Source organism: Falco naumanni, chromosome 1, assembly GCF_017639655.2.
Source record: "Falco naumanni isolate bFalNau1 chromosome 1, bFalNau1.pat, whole genome shotgun sequence".
In the NCBI taxonomy this organism is placed as follows: Eukaryota; Metazoa; Chordata; class Aves; order Falconiformes; family Falconidae; genus Falco; species Falco naumanni.
Genome location: NC_054054.1, coordinates 98,053,377 through 98,071,445, shown reverse-complemented (window position 1 = coordinate 98,071,445; position 18,069 = coordinate 98,053,377). Strand labels below are relative to the sequence as shown.

At 44.2% G+C, this 18,069-nt stretch overlaps 1 protein-coding gene across 1 annotated transcript in view; it reads right to left on the bottom strand.

Annotated features, from left to right (window-relative positions):
• TMEM132C (transmembrane protein 132C) overlaps positions 1-18,069 on the bottom strand; it is a 221,273-nt gene that overhangs the window by 80,264 nt on the left and 122,940 nt on the right. Inside the window, exon 3 of the mRNA XM_040611372.1 lies at positions 17,314-17,460. Within this exon, the coding sequence (XP_040467306.1) occupies positions 17,314-17,460 (147 nt within the window). The remainder of the gene's footprint in view (positions 1-17,313; positions 17,461-18,069) is intronic.

The window sequence follows — 18,069 nt, the reverse complement described above, 5'->3', positions numbered from 1 at the left end:
TGTGAAATGAGGGCGCTGTGCTGTTTGGGAGCGGGAGGTGTCCCCTAATGATCAGGCTGTGGTCCTACAGAACCAAGACGGTGACTGCTCTGGGTAGCTGAGAGCTCTTGAACTTGAGGGGCAAGAACCTCGGCACTTCAGTGTCTTGGAAAATCCCACCTCTCTCCCTGCTTAAGATGTAAAACCGGCAGCAACTATAAAATTCAAGGGTTTACACACTTCCCTGAATCCCTCTTCGGGGATATCTGGAATAGTTCTAATAAACACGCTAAAGAGAGTATTAGATCTTAACAATTACTGACGAATTATATGCATATATGTTTAAATAGCAGCATTTCTAAGTCTTGTAGCGTACATACTGTAAAACATTCATGTAAAGAATTTTGCATAGAAAGGAATCCTCAAATCCTCTTTAACATCTTTATTGGAACAAAAGATCTTTCTGTACGCTCTTTGACATTACTCAGGAAGCAGCAAATTATCTGATTCAATCGGCTCATGAGTAAAATAGTGTGCAGCAATTAACTCTTTAGAAACCAAGTCCCCCTATGAGAGGATTTATTATAAGAAAAAAGTTATATATACAATAAGAAATAAAAAAAAATTAAACAGAGAAATACGTGAAGAAATACAAAATAAAAAATATACTTAAATATGAGAAAAATTTCTCATGCAAGGCTGAGCTACTCAGCAGCCATTAACATTACAAAGGGTCGAAGTCTCCAACAATCTCAGTAATCTGAACAGTTAAGTGACCCACCACAGTCCACAAAGACATGGCTTCAAAGTAGGCAGGATTAATGGTCTTGCTTCCTGGTAAAATGAATTCATGCTTATAAATACATGTGAAAAACTTCACAGAATGCAGGAACAGCTACAATAGTGCCTGACAAATATTTCAGTCAACTGTTTACCCCAAATAAACTAGGGTTTTTATTTTGAGAGAGTGTCACTGAAACAAAGTCTTCTCTTTCTAAGGTACATGGGGAACTCAAAATGGGAACCACAGAAAATATGATAGATATTGATGAATACAAATGATTTACTGCACTTTGGTAGTTAAAGCACCTAACCAGCCAACGTGTGGGTCACAGCCACACTGTTGGGCCTGCAAGCACTCTCTTGCTCATGTGTCTGTGTGTGTCCATGCCACATTCTTGCTCCGCTTGAGTTGGTGTGTGACCTAAATGCCAATCTTTCCTTCCTCTGCTCCAAGTTTGATGGGGAGTGAGCCAGACCACAGGCCAAAAGGAGCCTATAATGCTCCAGCCAGTATCTCATCTTGCTCATGAGACCCTGGCAAGAGCTGTATGTGCTTTCTTAGAAGCAGGATCATGTGGGTTCAGATGATCTCAAGAAGAAACGAATAAACCACTGGACTCCCACAGCTGGCTACCAATCGCCCCATGGAAGCTGCTGCCAGTGGCTGCTTGGTGCACACTGAGGGTAGAACTGGATGCTGGTTTTTCTTCAACCCACAGCTAAATTTGCAGAACTGTAAAAAACGAGGAACATCTTTTCTAGCAACCTAGGAAATTACTTGAGAACTTGGCAAAGGAACAAACAGATCACTGGCATGATGACAAGTTTACATTATAAGCCTTGCAAATATAAATAAATAAATATATATTCACACACACAAGCATTAAAACTATTCTGAAAGGCATGCTGCTGTATTAGCCACATGAGGGGAAATTTCCACATACTCTTCCCTCTTCCAGCATCCATAATTCCAGACTAAGACTTGATTAATACTGTGAAAGAACTCATCAGTTAATGCAAATCTCCCCAGTGGCTGGGAAAGTGGGTATCGTTACACAGAAAGACCACTAGTCCCATAAAAGATTAGAGAAATATCTGCTAGGTTATTTGACAGGATACAAAGAGAAACTAAGGTCCTAATCCAGACTGGAAGACACAAAGCAGATCCTGCAGTAGATGTTGTCATTATACCAGGAATCAATCACAAATTTAATCCCAAACCTTTATTTTGTAAGAAAGGTAAAAACAGGATATGGTAAAGTGGTAAAGGTTCTTAAAAAAGAAAACAGAAGGAAGAGGGATGCTGGGGCCTCCATATTGAGCAGGTCTAATAAGAGGGCTCTAAAAGGACTTGAGTGGGAAAACCTGAAGAAAACAACTGAGAGTTACTGAAAGGATATTTTTTTCAGCTTCTGTCCTTTAGGCAGCATTTAGCTTGTGCTCAGTGGTGTGCATCATTAGTAGTTGTATTCTTAAACATATTTAGGATGTACAAACTGTTCTAAAGTTGTTCATGGAGAGCAGGACTCAAAGCTAATGGACAGTCTTCTCCAAACTTCACTGAACACTGAATTAGGCTCCAAATTCAAACCCTGGTTATTTTGTTCTGTCCTGATACGTAGGTGTTAACTCCCATTAAAAAAGCGTAAGTTCTTCTATTGTGAATTACAAACACATTTTCCCAAAATCAGCTGTTGATGTATAGCACTCGGAGCAAAGCCAGTGAAATCAGTACTCCTCTGGGAGCCGGTAATGGTGCAGAGTCCACAAACATTTACAAAGTCAGAGCCTATCCATGCACAACATGGTCAGCAGGGTCTGTAAAAACCACTGCCCTTGAATGTCCTGGGTTCTGCTCTCAATGGAAGTCTGTTCTGTGACTCTGGCTATCTTCTGAGATTTTTTTTTTTTTTAAATAAACCCACACAGTGAATGTGATCCACAGCGAACCACAACAAATCTCTACTGATCTGCATCACTGAAGGATGTGGCAGTTATATGATGTTTGATGACTATGTGTTTCATTTCACCTCAGCAATTCCACCGGCTCCAGGAAGAGTGAAAAGAGCAGGAGAGGCTGCCTGTCAAAATCATTAACGCAGTTTTCATTAACAGAACATGGCAACAACCTCCTTCTCAATTGGTTCTGGGAGTAATGTTAGCAAAAGCTGAGTTTCTAGCCAGTTCTTACTGATCAAGTCCCCTACACTTCCCATGACATTTCTATGTTAACTTTTTTAAAAGTCCTGTTGGGAATGGCTTGTATTTGTGAGGCATTTAAAGAGTGCTCATCTGCAATGCGCAGGAATTTACTAGCTTGCTGTGAGGAAATCACAGCATATATAACCGAAGTGTGGAATGACGTACATACACACAGCCGAGCAGATATGCAGCAATGAACAACAGCTGTTTTAAATATTCCTTCCCAATCAGTCTCATTAAATTTCTAAGTATTTCTCAAGATAAAAATTGACAAATAGCATCTCCATGTGGAGAGCCTCATTGTCCTATCGTATTTTTTCAGAGATAACAAAAAAGCAGTAAGAAATGATAACCAAATGCAACTAAACCCACTAAACCTAGCTGAACAATTGCTAAACTAACCAGAGAGATTACATTCCCTTGAGGATTGTCAGTGGTACTTGCTGAGCTCTGATTTAGTTGAAACCCAGTAGTTATAACAGAGTAGTTCATGCAGATCACGTACATTACAAATTTTTGTTTAGTACGTTCCAATGAACATTGCCACACAGAAGCTATGAACTATTCTTGGTAAGAGGGAAGATACAAACACTGAAATTCCTGTTAGTCTGTCAGTAATGCTTTGGTTGTCAGGGCACCTTGCCTTCAAGCCATTCAATGAAATTGCGAAATATGCCAGTCTCATTAAAAATAGTTGAAATAGGAATGAATTCAGTGGCTGAGGTCGCTCAAGTACTCTGGCAGAGTCATTATTGAATTTCTACTAGTGTGATTACAAAGAGTGCACGCTCAGTCCATTAATTTGCAGCATGGAAACCAAAAAATCAATGGGGTGCTACTTAAAACTCCTTTTGTAATAATTACCACCATGTATGCAGGTATACACATGGAAGGGGAGCGTGTAAGCCTTGAACAGGAAAGAGATTTTTTAGTTTTCTGAGCTGTATGTCAGAGAGAAGGAAGAAGAGAAGAGTAAAAATTTATTCTAACCTTGGGGTGAAATTCAGACTGTAAAGGAAATTTTGCCATTTGCTTCAACGAAGCTAAGGTTTCTTCCCTGGAAATTTAACTGGAACTGAAACTCCTGGCAAGTAATCAGGAATTCAGCATTGATCTATCCAAAAACTTCTCCGCAAGCATCTCAATTTTCTTTAATAAACTTACTTCCTCATGAAATTACTAGCATGTTGGTAAAGTAGTAACAGGGAAGTTGTAGGAGTTTTTTTTGTGAATGACAGTGGGACAAACTGGTATATGTTGTTTCAGTAGACCTACACAGATTTACACCAGTTGTTCACACTCCTCATTCTGACCTTTCAAAGTAATAAAGACACATCATCAATTTTTCCAGGAAACAGTACTGTATTTCCTTGCTTAAGGAAAAAGTGCTTTCAAAGACCTGGCAACTTTTATATAATACTGCTACTCTCATTTAGTTTTTTGTTCTTAATTTTGGAAGTGTTACAAAGAATATACTTACAGATCTTAATTGTCCACCATCGTCTACTGAAAGAAACAGAAGCCCAGGGGTCTTATTTAGCCAGGACTTGATGGACCATAACCATTTTTTTGGAGAACTCACACACATCCAATACCTTTCACAAGAGCAGCCCATCTCTACCTTGTTCAATTGCCAGAAAATACACAGTATCCTCCAAACACTTCTTATATCCCCTCTGACGCAACAATTTATGTAACACAAACCAACTCAAACCAGGTGATTTGTACAAACACTTGACACAGCAAGACAAATTCTACACTGATTTACACTTAAGGGACTGTGGCTGCACAGCTCTGAAAAAAAAAGGTTGCCTTTTAAAGTGTCAGTATTTGCTGATACCCACCATGAAGTGGCAGTGAAAAACCCCAAGATCTTCCTTCATTCCCAGACTGTGAAATGCCAGAGGTCTTCCTGCAGCCTGAATTGTAGATAAATTATGACTTGCAAATTATGACTTATAGAAGCAAACAGAGTAAGTACTCTTTCTTGTGTAAGTCAGTTAGGTGTAGAGAACTGCAATGATCTCCAAACCAAGCTATTTTTTTAGACTACAGGAGTTGCTTTATCTATAACAGGCAAAGATTTTTACTTTCTAAGCTTGTAAAAAAGCATGTATTATTTCTACCTACCATGTAAAATGTACAGGGGGGATCAAACAGAATCCATGGTAAAAGAATGCAAGAAGTCCTTGGTTTTGCTGAGTTGTGCTATGCCCACCTTGAATTACATTAACTATTGTGTTTGCTAAGAGTGCTCATACGCTCTGAAGTCTGCAGAACAATAATGATGCTGCTTCATTCAGTCCGAAGCATTGGTAACGTGCCCTGCTAGTGGTTATGTGATATATTAGCGTTACCCCCATATCACCCTGCAAAAGTTTCACACATGCTTCACACTAGGAAATGGATCCATTCAACTATTTTCAGGCAGAGACGCAGAATTAACCACATAAAGGAGGTGTTTATCCATTATTATTAAGAGTAGAAGCCTTGTCAAAAGCTAGGACCCTGCTGCATATTGTACAAATAATGAACATGCTGCCTGCTTCAGCAAGCCTACTAGTATGGCAGAAGAGAGACCGCAGATGAATGGAGACAGACAAGAGCACACTGAAATATGGAAAATACTAGAGAGCTGTAGGAAAAGAGCTGTGTTTGTTAGCAGCCCAGCTATCGCAAACATTCTTCTAAGAAGATCACTGAAAAGCACCAAGGTTTTCTATGCCTGCGATGCGAGTGTCCCAAAGCAGAAAAGCACCTGGACCAAGGCACTAAAACCACCTGACAGATCAGGTCTTCCAGTTGTTCAAGTTCAGCACCTCCTGCTGGTTTGGCATTCAAACAATATATTGGTAATTACAGAACTGGATACTACAAATGAGTTTAAACATCTTAGTATTGTGTAAGGTTTGATCCTGGTTTAAATAACCAAAGTGAGAATCAGCAGATTAATTTCATTCAACTCAGTGGAGCTAAACTAATGTAAAACTGGTGCTAATGAGACAACAGTTAGGTCTGCCAAATGTTTATGAAGAATTCACTTCCTCTATAAACCCTCTATCAATCCTGTAAGAGATTTTAAGTGATAATTTTAATGCACTGATAAAATTATTTTTTTATTACAATTACCTCCAAATGGAGGACATGCGATGGATATAATGGCAGAAACTAATGACATGCATTTAAATTCATTTTGAATTTTAAAAACAAAGAAAAAAAAAATCGCAGTGTATAAAAGCCACCCGAGTTCGTTCTATTATTTAGGCCTGGTGGGAAGTACAGCAACAAAAGACAGGCTATGTCATCTCTGAACGAAGAAGGCAGCAGGAGTAGTGTTTAACCATACAAGTATCATCAGTTATTTAATTACATACATGGGTCAACTGGGAACAGAGCTCAATGATCTGAACAAAAGTGACGCCCAGGAGTGGTGACTGGAGGGACAACTCCGCTACCAGCAGGGAGTAGTTCACATCACCAGCAACACACTGTAAAATCCTCCGAGTCAGCACTTACTATGATCTGCTGGTTTTCTTACCTACCCCGCTTACCTTGTAAGACTTACAACAAAGACTTTGCAGCTATATAATAATTTTCCCCATTTCACAGAGCAGTCACCATTTATTATATAACAAAAGAAAGAAACAGAAATTTTTATCTGTACTTCAAGTAGGCAGTAACACATCAAACTAAAGTAACTGAGTAGAAAAGTAAATCTTGGTAAGTCAGTGCAGAAACAAACGGTTCACCTGTATAATATATTGTGCTTTGTCTAAGGAAATGTAAATGTCTCAGATAAACGGTGATACTTCACCACTGTCCGTTGGTTAGCTGCCACTGATCTGACAGAGGCATGAGATCAGAAAAAAGTTTTAAATCATCTTATTCTCTTTTATGAGATTGCAGCCTATTTTCCAGAGGTCTCTCCTGACCAGTTTTAAGTGTCCTGAGTTCAGAGGAGTTTTTGTTATTATGAAATTCCTCAAGCAGCAATGGTACAGAGGTCTTACATGTGTAAGAAACATATTTCAATTTGCTCTGCCGAATACTAACAAAGATCTTATTCACTTTATTCTAGAAAGGTTTGGCTTTTGGCACTTTTTCCTAAATTTTCTTCATTCTTTATTGCCTGACTGATTTATTTCCTCTGCTGTGAAAGTTACAGAGGAAAGCAGAGTTGCTTGGCAGCATGATGTGGTATTGCTGAACTCAGCTGTTTATGGTTTTCAGCAGATGTTTCTGCTTCAAAGACAGTGTGAGAAAAAATACACATGCACAAATTCCTCCTCCCTAGTTCTGCATCTTTTGTCTCTTATCTTCCACTGCCTCCAAATCACAAGCCAGGCTACATGACAATAGCTGCTAAAGCATCCAAACCATGCCAACTGTGGCAGCTAAATAAGAGCTGACTTCACCCCAAATTAGAACTGATGAATTCAAGTGCAAAACCAAAAAATAAACAGAAAGGTCAGTCCATTAATGTGCTGCATCAGAAGGAGATTTTCACAGATAACCCCGCTATGAATTACAGCTTATTACAATGGAAAGCAATAGGGATTGCTGTGCGCAAGAGGGAAGAACACAGCAGCTCTGGGCAGAAGATGCAAGTGGGACAGCCAGCCTTTCCTGCTGCGCATTCTAGGAGCTCTGCAAAACACATGTGCAGACAAAAGTAAAAGGCTGAAAAGTAAACTCTTTTCTTGTCACTCTCCAAGAAATTATTACTTTGTCAGATATAAAAAAAAAATCTTACCGTGGACTTACATTCCAGAAATTACAGTCATTATTGAACCTCTCTATCAATTTGGAATAGCTAGAAAGCTGTTTTCCCATTATTCCATGATTGCACATGCTATTCTATTTAATGTGTGGGGCTGTACTCTTATTTACATAATAATGAAATAAAACAATATATCCAACCTGACTGGAAAGCAGGGAAGGAACTGACAGCAGCTTTCTCAGCAACGCCGGGTTACTGCATGCACTGGCTAAGCCTCCCACATTTGGTTTTGATAAGCATGTAAAAAGCTTTTCCAAACCCTACAGATTTGCTGAGCAAACAGATTTGATGCTTTCATTTGGGCAAGAAATATGTGAAGAATGACCTTTCTCTTGGTGCTTCAGCCCTTCTGCTTCCCAACAGACCCAGGAACTCCGAAATAGACAAAAAAAAAGTATAACAAATAATTTATTGCAACTGGGCTGGAACTTGTGTATAGATCATGGATAGATCTCATTTCATGCTTTCGTTATCTCATCTCTATTAATTAATTTCTTTTGTTGGAAAGAAAACCCATGGGAACGCCTTACTCCATGGCTAACACTATGTTAAGTTATTGGTACAGACTAATGTATTTTTTGAATGGTCAGGACCGAGTCTAACACTGGTTCTGTTGAAATCCAACATGACAATCCATTTCAGCAGTGCCTAACGACAGGCTTTCAAAAACCTCGGACTACAATATCTTGCTTTGAATTTCAAACAGAAGAGAGAATGTTGCGACATACCTGATAAGAAAGAAAATACTTTCCATTTAGTATCTTCCACAACACTTGTGCAGGCCCTGTTGGTTTTCTGATTCAGCCTTTATCTGTTAGAAAGCAGGTACTTAGGCTGATGACAAGCTAAACACAAATTTCTATTGAAACAATTGACTGATAACAGCATTGTTGGATTGTGGGAGGGCCAACACTAGTCATGGATCAGGGCCTCCCAGCGGTAGGTGCTAGATGAAAACTAGACAGATGTATGTTGTTGCCATGACAATTACTACAGTTATCTCCAATTTGATCTTTCTGAACTTGCATTACTGGAAGTAGTGAAAAGAAAGGGTCCTTCAGGCTCCGTGAGAGTCCTTGTCCACAAGGGCTCCTGCCAAACTCGCTTTTCTTAATGCAAGTGAGCGCTACCCATTAAGTCAAAACCACTCAGGATTCATAAGGTTCAACAAGTTGCCCTGCTCCCGCAAGTACCCAGTAAGACAGTAAGGGGTAAGAAAGAAATATTCCCTCTCAAGACAGTTTGTGCCAGACACTCGCTCAGACACTGCAGCAGAGCAAGCAAGGCACAGCAGTGGAGCGCCCGCCTCCGCCCTGCAGGCAGCCTGCTCCTGAAAGAGACACCAGAAACATTCTCCATCCTTCCTCCCGCCCCAGCTCCCAGCTTTGATGAACACTCCTGACATTCAAAGAAGCAAAAGAGGAGCCATATGAAAGGCTCCTTCGGGAAGCAACCTTCTAACCCTCATGTTCTGTGCCCTAGAAAAGATATTGTTACAAGGCACAGCTGGCTGATCCCCCACCACATGAGCAGATGTCCAGTGTGTCTCTGGCACCTACACCGTATGATGGAGGCATCTGTGCCATAATTTGACCTGAAGCAGGCATGCTAACATAAAGAGAAATCTTAAAATGCAAAGATATCAGGCAGAGATAAATTATTTGGAAAATCAGATGAGAAAGGGTGGAGGGAAGGGATCTCTAAAAGCAGTAGGTAAAGGCTTAGCTATATTATTCCTGATCCTGTTATTGACCGCTACATGCCAACATTCCCATGCGACGTTTTAAGCAGACAGATGCATGTCACCAGACGGACTCACCTTGGAAGCTCTGAGGGTTGCACTGGTAAGTTGCCAGCAGCCCAAAAGAGCGCTCCTACTTTGCACCAAAATATGCATGATGCTTAAATCAAAAAACTCAGGAGGCCATAATCATAGAACTATTTAGGCTGAAAAAGATCTTTAAGATACACCAAATCCAACCATTCACCCAATACTGCCAAGCCCACCACTAAACACCATGTCTTTAAGTACCACATCTACATGTCTTTTAAACACCTCCAGCAATGGTGACTCCACCACCTCCCTGGGCAGCCTGTTCCAATGCCTGACCACCCTTTCGGTGAGGAAATGTTTCTGAAGACCCAACCTAACCCGCCCCTGGTGCAGCTTCAGGCCATTTCCCCTTGTCCTGGCCCTTGTCACTTGGGAGCAGAGACCGACCCCCGCTGCCTGCAGCCCCTGTCGGGCAGCTGTAGGGAGCCATCAGCCCCCCCGGAGCCCCCTCCTCCCCAGGCTGACCCCCCCGGCTCCCCCCGCCACCCCCCACAGGGCTTGTGCCCAGCCCCTGCCCCAGCCCCTGCCCGTCCCTGGACACGCTCCAGCCCCTCGGGGTCTGTCCTGTACCAGGGCCCGAACCTGAGCCCAGGGCTCGAGCTGCGGCCCCCCCAGTGCCCAGCGCAGGGGGACGGTCACTGCCCCGGCCCTGCTGGCCACGCTGTTTCGGACACAAGCCAGGGGGCTGCTGGCCCCCTTGGCCACCTGGGCACATGGGGGGCTCATGCCCAGCTGGCTCTGACCAGCCCCCCCGGCCCTTTCCCGCCGGGCAGCCCCCAGCCCCTCGCCCGCAGCTCCTGGGGCTGGTGTGACCCCCGGGCAGGGCCCAGCCTGCCCAGCCCCCCTGCAGCCCCTGCCCCCCGGCACGGCAACGCTCCCCCAGCTGGGCGTCCTCTCAGACTGACTGAGGGGGCACTCGATCCCCTCACCCAGATCATCGATAAAGACATTAAACAGGACTGGCCCCAGCACTGAGCCCTGGGGACACCCCGTGTGCCCAGCACCAGCAGGATGTGACTCCATCCCCCGCCGCTCTCTGGCTCGGCCAGCCCAGCGCGGAGCCCCCCGGCCCAGCCAGGAGCAGCCAGTTTCTCCTGGAGATGCTGTGGGAGACGGTGTCCAAGGCTTCAGTGAGGCCCAGGTAGAGACCAGCCACAGCCTTTCCCTCAGCTGCCAGGCAGGTCACCTTGTCACAGCAGATCAGTCCCTCGGGCAGGACCTGCCTTCCATAACCCCACACTGGCTGGGCCTGACCCCCAGCTGTCCTGACGTGCCGCATGATGGCCATCAGGGTGATCTGCTCCATCATCACCCACCTTCCCCGTGATGGCCATCAGGGTGATCTGCTCCACCATCACCCACCTTCCCCGTGATGGCCATCAGGGTGATCTGCTCCATCATCACCCACCTTCCCCGTGATGGCCATCAGGGTGATCTGCTCCATCATCACTCACCTTCCCCGTGATGGCCATCAGGCTGATCTGTCCATCACCCACGTTCCCCGTGATGGCCATCAGGCTGATCTGCTCCATCACCCACCTTCCCCGTGATGGCCATCAGGGTGATCTGCTCCATCACCTTCCCCGTGATGGCCATCAGGGTGATCTGCTCCACCACCTTTCCCGGCACCCAGGCCAGGCTGACAGGGCCACAGCTCCCGGATCCTCCTTCCAACCCTTCCTGTAGATGGTGTCACACTGGCTGACCCCCGTCTGCTGGGCCTCCCCAGTTTGCCAGGGCTGTTGGTCGATGATGGACAGTGGCTCGGTGAGCACTTCCACCAGCTCCCTCAGCACCCTCGGCTGGGTCCCATCCAGCCCCACAGCCCTGGCTGTGTCTGAGTGGAGCAGCAGCTCGCTGGCCATTTCCCCTTGGATTACGGGGGCTTCATTCTGCTCCTGCTCCCTGCCTTCCAGCCAGGGCACTGGGTGCCCAGAGAACAACTCGTCTTGCTATCAAAGACTGAGGCAAAGAAGGCATTATCCCCCTGCACCCAATAAAGGATATAGATACACCTTAGCTGTCCCTTTGTTCATATGTTATATATATGTATTTATATATATATAAAACCGCTTCTTCATATGTAACTTTCTCATAAATGAATGGAAATTGTCTCTGTTCCCAGCTTTAATGGCAAAAGAAATCCACTGCCAATGTCTTCCTCCTAAAGTATCCCTGCAGTTCATGCAAATGAGTTTCTGCAGACACAGATGTGACCTCCTGAAGACATACACACCTTCCCAAGGATCTACTACTGTAGCAGTGGCATGTGCCAGCTCCGATCTGCTCGGATCCTGCCTCAGTTATCAGTCAGAAGGATATACAACTGCAATGAAAAAATCCTGACCCATGAACACCCCAGTCCTTCTGAAAATCATGTCCTCTTCACAGCCTGCAAGGTTTTGAGGTCAGCAGGCACCACTGCCACTCTGCTGAGCTCTGCAAACCACTCTGACCTACAACTGTGCCAGGGGAAGATGACCCAGATTCTAAGAGAATTAATAACAACTACCCTGCTCATAATGTGCAAATATGCTTCTTTGTGTCCACATATTGGGCACAGACTGTCTGTCTTCAGGTATATAGCCAGACACGTACACCACACTGCTTACTGTTTCGAGTTTGAGCCATGTTGTACATACACACTTTAGCTTTTTTTGTTTTCCCAGTCACAAGAGAATTCACTTCACTGACTTCCCTTGGCAGCATATGGTGCTGCCAGACAGAGGAGGGACCTACACAGAATTGTAACGGCTTTGTTGCTTTCCTCCATGCCCCACTGATATGAAACACAACCTGGTAACATCATTAGCTGTTTTCTTGTGAATGTAATGATACCCTGACAGTGTTAAAAAAAACCCAAACCCAAGAAAAAAAACCACCAAATCCCCCCAAAACAACCTCACAACCCAGAAAAATGTGTGCGCTTGTGGCAAGGGGGAATAAGTGATTGTGACACAGTCTGAAACATAAACATAACATCTGGAAGCACTCTTTATCAGACAGATGGCTGGAGAGCTGTAAGCCCATGGGCCTCTCAAAAGGTTCAAGGCCAAGAGGATAAAGTGCTACATCACAGCAGTTTTCCATTATGTCAGTTTTTCTAAATGCCTCTTCCTTCTCCCACACTCAGTTTCTCTACCTGGTGACAGAAATCAAAACCACTGGGTGACTCTGTTCCTCCACAAACCAAGTACAACATTCACTGGCAGAAACATCAGCCCAAGAACAGACTGAAGGCACCTGGTTCCAGGCCTTTCCAGGCTGGAAGGAGCACGAGGTGATGGCCCTGGGTTAGCCCCAGCCGCTCCTTCTTCATTCTTGACACTGCCATTGTAGCATGCTCTGGCTTTGACAGAGAAGTCAGCTTAAGAAATTCCCCTGAACCTTCCTTGCTCCTACCTTTAATCCATCCTCATCGCCACAGCTGACAGCATACCAGCTGATAGAGGTATGCTATTAAAAACAAATAAAAAAGACAATGAAAATCACTTAGGTTAAAAATAACCCTTGCTCTGTTTTGGAACAGCTCTTACACCCTGTGATTGCAATCTAGAAAAAACTACACAGCAAATATGAGCCTTTTCACTGAAGCTGCTCTCAGGGTAGATGTGGTCTATCATTGATCACCCACACAAGCCTTAGGCTGGAACCAGAGGCAATACTAAGTAATGGAAATTGTTATAATAGTAACCAAAAATATCTCTTTTTCTGCCCTGAGGACACATTTCAAACCCACCAGCCTCCCTCCAGAAACAAGAAACAAAGGAAAACAAGTGACCAAGCAGCCTATGACTTGTTTTCACTAATCAACACTGTTGTTATCCTCATCAATAGCTACTGGAGTCTCAGCACAAACTGCGTTATGAGGCACAGAAACATTGCTAATTTCAAGCTGTTTTCAGTTACTTGCTATAGTGGTAAGGTAATTTTGAAGAAATCTAAGTTAGAAAGCTACAGCTCTTGGCTTTAGCAGCATGAACTCAAAGAGAACTAATAAATAATGGTAAGCGATTGTTGATGTGATGTATCTAAAGTATGTCCCTTGGTTTTTATTAATTATATAATGTGAAAGCTATATTAGCTGTCAAGTGGCATTGCATTCAGATACAAGCTGCTTGTTTCAAAGCGCTTACACTGTAATTATTTCCATACACTAATTATAGTACAAATATGGAAGAAAAGAAAAGCAACATGGCAACAAAAATGAGTAGTTTTATTGAGTATGGGCATCTGTTTCTAGGGATACGAAGGTGAAAGAGTGCCATGGTTCTCCATGGTGCATCAGGGAGATTCCTGAGTAAATGAGAGCACATAGAGAAAGGCCAGATTTTCCTGTCCGTGTGCTTAACAGCTCACCACATCACTCTCCCCATTATAACCAGCATGAATCCTGGATACGGTTTTATCTAGCTACCATAAAATAGTCTGTAAGAGGCAGCACTCCAATGCCCTCAGAATCTATTATGAATTTAAATAATACTTGGACTGACTTCACAACCAAGTGGGGCCATGTGACAATATAAGGGGAGAGCCAAATCACTCCTGTTGGTTGCAACAGAGGAGTAAGGCACAACTGTACCATAGCCCTTCATTCTCCTTTCCCACTAGCCAATTCTCTGAGCTGTGCTAGAAATGGCTGGTCGTGTAAAGGACAAAACTATATGATCATCTTCTTGAAAAGCTATGTGAATGTTCATAAAGCATTCAAGAACTACACTTTTCATTTACTTGCTTTTCAGAAGCTCTTTTGCAAAGACAGCGGAAAACACCTCTCTGCTTAAATTAACTAACATATTTATGAGTTGGCTGAGTTTGCTGCAGGAGACTAGCCTGTGTCGATGCTGGAACTCCAGAACAGTACACTTCACATCTACGCTGACCTTGCTACAGAACTGCACATCACCCAAATGAACTGCACTGCTAAACTAACCTGAAAAAGCTGGTGGCAGCACAGAAAGAACCCATTAGGGACTTGCAATTCTCAACCAAATTTAATTAGCTTAATAGAATATTTGTGCTCTGCGCAGAGGGCTCCAAACGATGCTTAGAAACTCAGTAACTGTAATGCCCACTACACTGTATGCTTTCCCCTGGGATCTCACTACACACATGCCCAGGTTTCCCTATCCTGCTCTTCCTTGTACGGAAACATTTCATTCAAGCCTAGGTTCGTCATGCTTTCAGAAGACAGCGACTATTTACATACACAAATGAAAGAGGCATTAATTAAAACATTGACTTTTATTTGCATAATTAGTGCTAAAAATATTTTTATGGGTTAATTAGACTTTATGTAAATTGGATTGAGAAGATTTAATTTGGGGTTTGATAACCTGACTCTTGTAGTTCCGCAGTTGCAAATACACTCAGAGTTACGTGCTGTTCTAAACCTATGTCCTCCCTTCCATACCGCTTTGGTTTTTACTTCGCGCAGGCTCAAAGGACCTGTTTTTCCTTTCGTTTTACCCCAACTGAGGCCGGGTGACCCTGCTTGAGGGTCAAAGCTGCTCTGTCACTGCCCTCCTCAGCTGGGCCAGGGAGAGAAAATCCAGCGAAAGGCTCGTGGATGGAGATGAGGACAGGGAGAGATCCCTCACCAGTTACCACCATGGGCAAAACAGACTCCACTCAGGGAAATTAGTTTCATGCCTTAGCATTCAAATCAGAGAACGGTAATGAGAAATTAAAATCTAAATCTTGAAACACCTTCCCCCCCACCCCTCCCTTCTTCCCAGGCTCAACTTCACTCCCAAATTCTCTACCCTCTCCCCACCAGCAGCGCAGGGGGACAGGGAATGGGGCTGGGGTCGGTCATCACCCGCTGCCTCTGCTGCTCCTTCCTCCCGAGGGAGGGTCCTCACACTCTGCCCTGCCCCAGCGTGGGGTCTCCCCACGGGAGACAATCCTCCATGAACTTTTCCAACCTGAGTCCTTCCCATGGGCTGCAGTTCTTCACACACTGCCCCAGCAGGGTCCCTCCCGTGGGGCGCAGCCCCTCAGGCCCAGCCAGCTCCAGTGGGGGTCCCCATGGGGGCCCTAGCCCTGCCCCCGCCCAGGCTCCTCTCCAGGGGGCCACGGGCCCTGCCAGGAGCAGCCCCAGCGCCGCTGCTGTGGGTTAAAGCCCCCTGCGGGCACCCTCTACCCCGGCGTGGGGTCCTGCCTGGGCTGTGGGGGGGAGCTGCTCCCCCGTGGGCTCTGTGGGCTGAGGGCACAGCCTGCCTCGCCGTGGGCTTCCCCATGGGATGCAGGGGAATCCCTGCTCTGGCTCCTGGAGCCCCTCTGCTTCCTCCTGCACTGACCTGGGGGGCTGCAGGGCTCTTGCTCTCCCGTAGTCTCACTCCTCTCTCCAGCTGCAGTTGCTGTTGTGCAGGTTTTTTCTCCTTAAATATGTTATCCCAGAGGCACTACCACTGTTGCTGATGGGCTTGACCTTGGCGGTTGTAGGTCCATCTTGGAGCTGGGTACATCTTGGAGCCAGCTGGCATTGGACATGGGGGAGGCTTCTAGCAGCTTCTCACAGAAGCCACCCCTGCAGCCCCCCCCCCCCCCCTCCCTTACCAAAACCTGGTCACGAAAAGCCAACACACACCCCCACAACCTCTCCACTGAAAATCTTGCTAACTGCAATGATATCAAGTGTAAATATATTGAATCAGTAAGCTGCTCATGACAAGAGAAATTTCCACACTTTACAGAAGCCTAATGTTTCCCAGGCACTCTGACTGGGCACAGAATATAAATGTTAAATCTGCTCAGGTTTTCTGTGCCTGAAGACAGTACAAACCAGCTGCATGGGAAAGTAATAACCAACCCAGCACCCACCAAAGATTTTATGATACTCTTCAGTCAGTCCAGGTTTGAGGCTAATAATAAGCGCAGGGCTGGGGAAACATTGCTGGGATCTGTACAGTGAAAATGCTTTGTGTGGACTAATGTACAGCAGTGTTGTGAGAAATTGTTAAGATGATACCCAGTAAAAGCAACATAATTTCCACTGAAAGTAGTAATATATGACTTTACTACATGCTGCAGAAGACAATCACACTTACTGAAAAAGCACCACCTCTATGCCTGGGAACAACTCAACCAAGTCTCAGTAAAAACATATTAAACAGGAAAGCAGGCACAGGCAGGCCAGTTCATACCAGTGCTCCCTGGAGTGCACCGCTTTTCCCCTGACTGTTACCCGTGTATGGCTTAGCAAAGGAACCTTCAGTTCTGGAAGAAGTGTTTCCAGAAGGGGATTCTTCTGTATTACATACAAAACACTAAATACTGAAAGGTTTGAATTATCCTGTACCAGTGCTTGAAAGCTATATGGAAGAATTCACTGCTTGTTTGATGAACCAACCACAGAGGCTGTGATCTGTTCAGAGAAACAAGGTCAAAACTATCAAGCCAAAAAATTATGTTCAGTAAAAACCCTTAACATTAAGGACATTCATATTAATGCCAAAATTACACCCCGTGTCCGTCCGTTGTCCCCTGCCCCCAGCATAGGCCTATTCTATTCATTTTTTAATTTAAACTGATGAATTTTATTACCTGGAAACTGAGATGCCCTGTTATAGATCAGCAGATGGTACCATAGTTAACATAAGTGTCTCCAGATTTCCAGGCTACAGGTTTAATAGCTGTGAGTAGTGGCAATATGAGCCCTAAGTCTTTCAACCAATGAATGGTATCATGGATATAAATGAGTTTAATGTGCCGAGAATATGAGGTTTCATACCTGTTCCTTGAACTTGGTGCTATCCTCTGACAAATAACCGTTGTGGTCGAATGCTTGCCACCATTCCCCACCTCTTGTTTCACGTCCCACTGCCGGGGGTCACTTGTCTTTGCACTGAGAATGTTCACACCTTTCTTCACCTTTGCCCTGTTGGAAACAGCAAGTGTAACAAGTTTACAAGAGTCAATCATTCAGGACTGTGGTCCTCCCAATGTAGCTCAGGCATGGAACTCTCAATATACCAGCTTTAAGCTAAGTATTAAGCATGTTTCTAATCCATCAGTAAATATGAGAGCAGTATCATGAACACAGATCTAAAGCAACACAACTCTTTGGACAGAACCAGCTAACTGTGTGCCTTTATTTGTTCTGCCAGCAGCAGACTAGACTTACGATTAAGACTGAACCTGTAGGAAAACCTGCACTCAAGGTTCTTTATTCTGGCAAAAAAATTCGCCCTAAGAGAAATTTATCCCAACACAGAAGACTCAGGAAGGTTCTGTTCATCTGTATCAAGACAAACTTGTGCTTCATTATCATGTAAAGAAATACTTCACTGCAGTTTTGTAAATAATCCATTTTTATTCCATATGATACTCTTCTAGATATTAGAGGACAGGCTGTTGCTCTCCTGTCTGACAATTCCCTCTTTATGACAGATTCCCAAGGAAATTTCTGTTTGAAATCTCCAGCCTGGAGAGAATACAGCTGTTGGTTAAGAGAAGACTTTCTAACTCAGGATGCTCTTACAGGATA